At 46.4% G+C, this 5,490-nt stretch overlaps 1 protein-coding gene across 1 annotated transcript in view; it reads right to left on the bottom strand.

Annotated features, from left to right (window-relative positions):
• Positions 1 to 60: 60 nt before the first annotated feature.
• The window catches only part of shisa9a (shisa family member 9a), a 272,143-nt gene continuing 266,713 nt past the window's right edge, over positions 61 to 5,490 (bottom strand). The window contains exon 4 of the mRNA XM_048609636.1: positions 61 to 2,457. Coding sequence (XP_048465593.1) covers positions 2,084 to 2,457 — 374 coding nt within the window. The 3' untranslated portion in view covers positions 61 to 2,083. The remainder of the gene's footprint in view (positions 2,458 to 5,490) is intronic.

Genomic DNA, 5,490 nt, shown 5'->3' with positions numbered 1-5,490 from the left:
GGGGGGGGGGGGGGGGGGGGGGGGGGGGGGGGAGAGAGAGAGGGGTGAGGGGGAGAGAGAGAGGGAGGGATAGCAGGAGTAATTTCCTTCTCCAACACACACCTCAATAGTTCCTGAAATCCTACGAAGTCAGACTGAAGAAGCTGGGGAAGTTCTCACTGGTGAGGAAAAGGCAGGGAAGAGATCTAATAAAATCATGAGCGGATCGGAATACAGTGGATAGGGAGAAGCTCATCAATGAAACAAGAATGAGAGGAACATAGGTTTAAAGTGATGCACAAACGAAGCAAGGGTGACATGAGAAAAAAAACATATTTTCACCCAGTGAGGGGTTAGGGTATGGAATACACTGCTTGGAAATGTAGAGACGGCAGGTTTAATGGAGGCAGTGATGAGGGGCATTAGATGGTTCGTTGGATGGAAATACGGTGCAAGGAGAAGGCAGATGATTGGCTCCAGGGGACAGAACGAGTGCAGGTATGATGGGCTGAATGGTCTCCTTCTGCTCTGTAACAATGCTGTCATTCTGTGAAATCAGTCCCTGCGTTTTAAAAAAAATCACTTTGTTGACTTTTTGCTTTCCTTCTGCTTATTTGTTTTTGGAGTAACTTTGCAGGCATCAAACAGTGGGTCATCAATCACTAATCCCACATTTAAATCACTAATCCCACATTTCCCATCAGTGCGAGAAGCTATCATGAATCTGCAAAGTGCTGTAGCCCTAACTTTTCATTTGAAGCAGCGGGAATACAGGGAGACATTAAAAGGGGAGCACTACAGTCTGTCACAGGACCTGCTAAAAACGTTTCCTGTATAATACAGTAGAATATTGAGAAATGAATTAAAGTGGTTTCTACTGTTCTTAAAGTCCTTGAGCCTAAAAATCAATCCCTTGGACCAATCAGTGAATCTGACTGGTTGCATGGATCACAAAGACTGAAGTATATACTTTTTACAGAATGGAATTTAAGATTTCAAGCTAAGGTATCATAATAACTAAGTGTAACTCATTAGTTTCTGAAGTAGACATTGTACAGCCATCGGCCCCATTTGCTGTGTCAAATGGACTATCCAGCAAGCAGTTGGGTGTAAGAAATCCAGTTGAACCAACCTACAATACAAAGTGAAAACAAACTGTTCCCAGCGCTGACATTTACCATTAGCTGCTTGTTACACGATACTAAAAAGAGGACTTTTGCTCCCTTTCTACTCGGTAACAAAAGCTGATGGTGTGTGAGTCAAAGAAGGTTTTGGATTCCCTTCGGAAGTGAAATGGAATGTGGTGGATGTTTATTCCAAACCCCCATCCTCCTCCTTTTCATTTCCCACCGTTGGCCCTCAGCATTGGTCCGAGAGAGAGGGTCACAGAAAGGTCATCATCAATTCGCTGACAGAGAAAGCCCACCGTCCAGATATTGGGATGGGACTAGTGGACCCGCTGATCTGTCCTGTTGGTGTCAATTTGGCCTCTTTCCTGCAGCAGAACACTGGAAGCAAAATCAACAGGGATTTAGAAGAGAGATGGAGAGTGTTTGGGACTACCTGCGTACAGCATCGTTATCCAGAATGAAGGCACAACTTACATTACCCAGCCTTCCCAGAGGGACTGAGGCCAGTGTAGGGTCCTGAAGCTGACCAGAAGGATCACCAGTTAAGATGGGGGTCTGTTTTATCCATACCCTTCCTTTTCCAAATTTGTTGAGGAAGTTATAAAATGACAATAAAACATGCTCCCCATTCTTTTAAACATTCCCACAAGTGATTCCTTGTCTCGATAACCGTCAAGAACCAAAAACCCAAAGCAAATTAATTCACAGTTGATCATTTCCGTCACGTTTTTTTGTTGGATTTTTTTTTGTGTGTGTGGGTTTTTTTTGAAACATGAACACAAAGCCCATCATTATTAAACCTTCGATGTGTATTGCTCATTTTGCAGACTTTAGATCCACTTTAGTCCAATCCAATTGGATTAAACAACGGCATGAGTTCATCCCAAAGTAGTTCAGTTCTCAGTCAGGTAGCTGTTGGGAATGACAACCTCCTCTTCCTTTTCTGTTCCAGGTAACAGAAAGGATGCTCATCATCACACAGTCACTTCTGTTTTGCTGTTGGTTACAAAGTACGGCTGTGGTGCTGTGTAATGCTGTGGCTGAGGACTGGTTTTCTCTATCAGCGGACCCACTGTGCAGGGCCTCTTGGTGGCATAGGTTTGTCTCCGGATGGTTGTGTCGCTTGGGTCCCAGGTCTTGTACTCAGCATCGAAGACCAGTGGGTGTGTGTGCATCTTGGTCATTTTGTTCCTCTGTCCCGTGAGCTTGGGGTTGTAGGTGTTGGAGCCGTGCGCTGGGTCTTCGTGCTGCATTGGCATCTGCACGGGATGCAAGGGCAAGCTCCCCTTCGAAGCCAGCTCCGCGAAATGCTGGCGCTTCGCAAAGAAATCATCATTCGCTTTTTCAGCTGAAAAAGGAGAGACAAGAGTCGGTCACATGTTCCCAGCAACTCAGGTGCAGCTCTGAAAGAGTCATACAGCACAAGAACGCAGACCCTTCGGCCCACCATGTCCGTACCGACCAACAAACACCCAACTATACCAATCCCACCTGCTCCATAGCCTACTACACCCTAGCATTTCCTGTGTCTGTCCAGGCGCTTTTTAAATGCTAAGTGAGCACCTGCCTCCGCCACCCCCTCAGGCAGCACGTTCTGTATTTCTACCACCCTCTAGGTGAAATAAATTTTCCTCAGATCTCCTCTAAACCACTTACTCCTCACCTGATGCCCTCCGGCCTTGGATACCATGGAGGGCAGGATTTCAGTCACCCATGTATTTGTATGGCGCCCCTGCAACTGGATGAGATGTCTTAAGTCACCTCAAAGGTTTCTGTATGTGTCCAAACTGTTGGCCAATAGCGTTGGTGAGAGTAGGGAGGGTCTGGTTTGAATCCTATCTGCTCCCCAAGTCTGGAATGAAAATTCCAGACAATTCCAGTCACTGCAAAGCCAATCCGGGAGAAACCGCTCCCAATATCTGAAATATTTTTTGGGGAGGTGGGGTGGGTGACAGAGCTCCCTGGGCTTCAGGCTGGGAAATCCTGGGGTGCATGCAGAGGCTCCTGGGTACAGGGGCTGTGGCTATTTGAAATTTTAAAAGGAAAGGGGTGAAGTGGGAAATATCCCTCCACCCTGCACCCTTCACACCCATCACACACTGCCCGTGGCCCATCCATGCCAACCCTTCCACCTTATTCCCCTCAACCCACCTCCACTTGTCCCCTCCATGCCAACAGACTCACCTCTGCCCACTATGCATCATCATTTGTAGCCCCTATGCCAGTCTGTGCCCCTCTGTTCCTCCCCAGGGCACTTTATAGACCCATATGCCAACTTAATGTCAACCAGTTCCCCCACCCACCACTTTCTGCCTTTACAGCTGCCATTCTAATTTCCCCGGCATCCACCACACGCAGACCTCAGGACCAATGCAGTGTAAGATGCAATGAAGCAAGTGTCTAATGCAGACGTTGAAAAACACACCCTCATTCACTAAAACAAAGGTATTTACTACTTTTACAGTCTTTCAACTACTTAAAATCTGGTAGCACCAACAGTTTCATTCAATTGCATAAGCCCTGGTAACTGCAAGAATTGGAATTCATCGTTCCAATTCAAAGAACAAACAGCTACTTACAGCTGCCATATAAAACTGTGAAATGCCAGGCACCCAACTGCGATAATGGAGGGTTGTGGAATCAATCATGTGGCACTAACACAGTCACGGTAGCCTTCAGACTTATGTTACTAGACAGAGTGAAACAGCAAGCAAGGCTTCTTTTAACATTTCAAACATTGTTCTTAAAAATGTAAAAGGCAGGACTTTTAAATGCCCTTGACAGGTCCCTCTGACAGATGCTTTTGACAGTTCCTCTTGAGATTTTGACAGTTCCAGTGGGCTACATATTTTCAAACAGTGATGCACTTTGATGCACATTCATGCCTGCTTTTAACAATCCCAAAGAGCACTTTACCTCTCCCAGGGAGCAGCTGACCACCTCCAGAGTTATCCTGGGGCCATATCCAAACTGGTACATTGCCTTGCTGAAAGGGTTCTGGGCTTAATCAAACACATCCACAAATATCGGACCTTCCTAGTGTAAGCTGCACACTTTTGAGCTTCACATTCCTGGGTTACAACTGGAGGAAGCTCATGCTTTTTGAGAGCAGCTGCCTCAGAGGAACATATCTTTGTGAAGGAGCACCTGACCTACAGGAACACAGGAGTAACCCTGCTTGAGGAGGGGGAAACGCCGTTGGGCAGATGTTTGATTTTTGGGAACTTCTGCTATTTTTGCAATGACAGAGAGGTTTTCTGTTCTTGCAAAACCCCAGGCCTGTGTATGTGAATGGAATGGGAGTGAGGTAAAATCAGGATCTGAGAGGTTTAGGGAATGGTATCTGGGGCTCAGGGTTTAAACATCTGAAGGCATGGTCACCAATGGTACAAGGATTATATTCAAGCAATGTGTGAGTGCAGAATCTCAGAGAGTTGTGGGGTTGGAAGTGATCCCAGGGAGAGGTTGGTAAAGAAGGACAAGAATTTTACAATCAAAGGAACAAATCCAGGACAATGAGGTGACAGTTCAGGCACAGGTTTCGTTACAGAGGGCCATAAACCAGACATGAGCATCTCACAGTGGTCAATTCAATTGTGGAATACTGACAGCATATCAGGAACATCCAGAGGCTAGCATGTTCATTTACTGTGAATAATATTTTATACCAGCTTGTGCTTGTTTTAGAATTATTCACCTTCACTGTGTACAGCATTGGTCTCCTTACTTTTTCATAGAATCCCTCCAGTGTGGAAACAGGTCCTTCAGCCCAACAAGCCCACACTGACTCTCAGAGCACCCACCCAGACCCATCCCCCTATAACCCGCCTAATGTACACATCCCTGAACACTACGGGCAATTTAGCATGGCCAATCCACCTAACCTACACATCTTTGGACTGTGGGAGGAAACCGGAGCACCCAGAGGAAACCCACGCAGACACAGGGAGAATGCGCAAACTCCACACAGACAGTTGTCCGAGGGTGGAATCGAACCCAGATCTCTGGCACTGTGAGGCAGCAGTGCTAACCACTGAACCACCATGCCACCCTTAAAATGCCTGACACACATTCCTGCTTTGGAAGCATGTATCAATTTGCAAGTGTAGACAAGGATGCACTAGCACTGGAGGGGGTGCACAGGAGGTTGATTCCAGAGTTGAGATGGTTGGCTTATGAGGAGAGATTGAGTAAACTGGGACTATACTCATTGGCATTTGGAAGAATGAATGAAGGGGGATCTTTTCGAAACTATAAAATTATGAAGGGAATAGATAAGATAGAAGCAGGGAGGTTGCTTCCACTGGAGGGTGAAACTAGAACTGCGGGGCAAAGGGGGAGCAGATTCAGGGCTGAGTTGAGGAGGAACTTCTTCAGCCGA

The sequence above is a fragment of the Rhincodon typus genome, chromosome 21 (assembly GCF_021869965.1).
Source record: "Rhincodon typus isolate 14 chromosome 21, sRhiTyp1.1, whole genome shotgun sequence".
In the NCBI taxonomy this organism is placed as follows: Eukaryota; Metazoa; Chordata; class Chondrichthyes; order Orectolobiformes; family Rhincodontidae; genus Rhincodon; species Rhincodon typus.
This window is presented reverse-complemented; position numbering and strand designations above follow the sequence as displayed.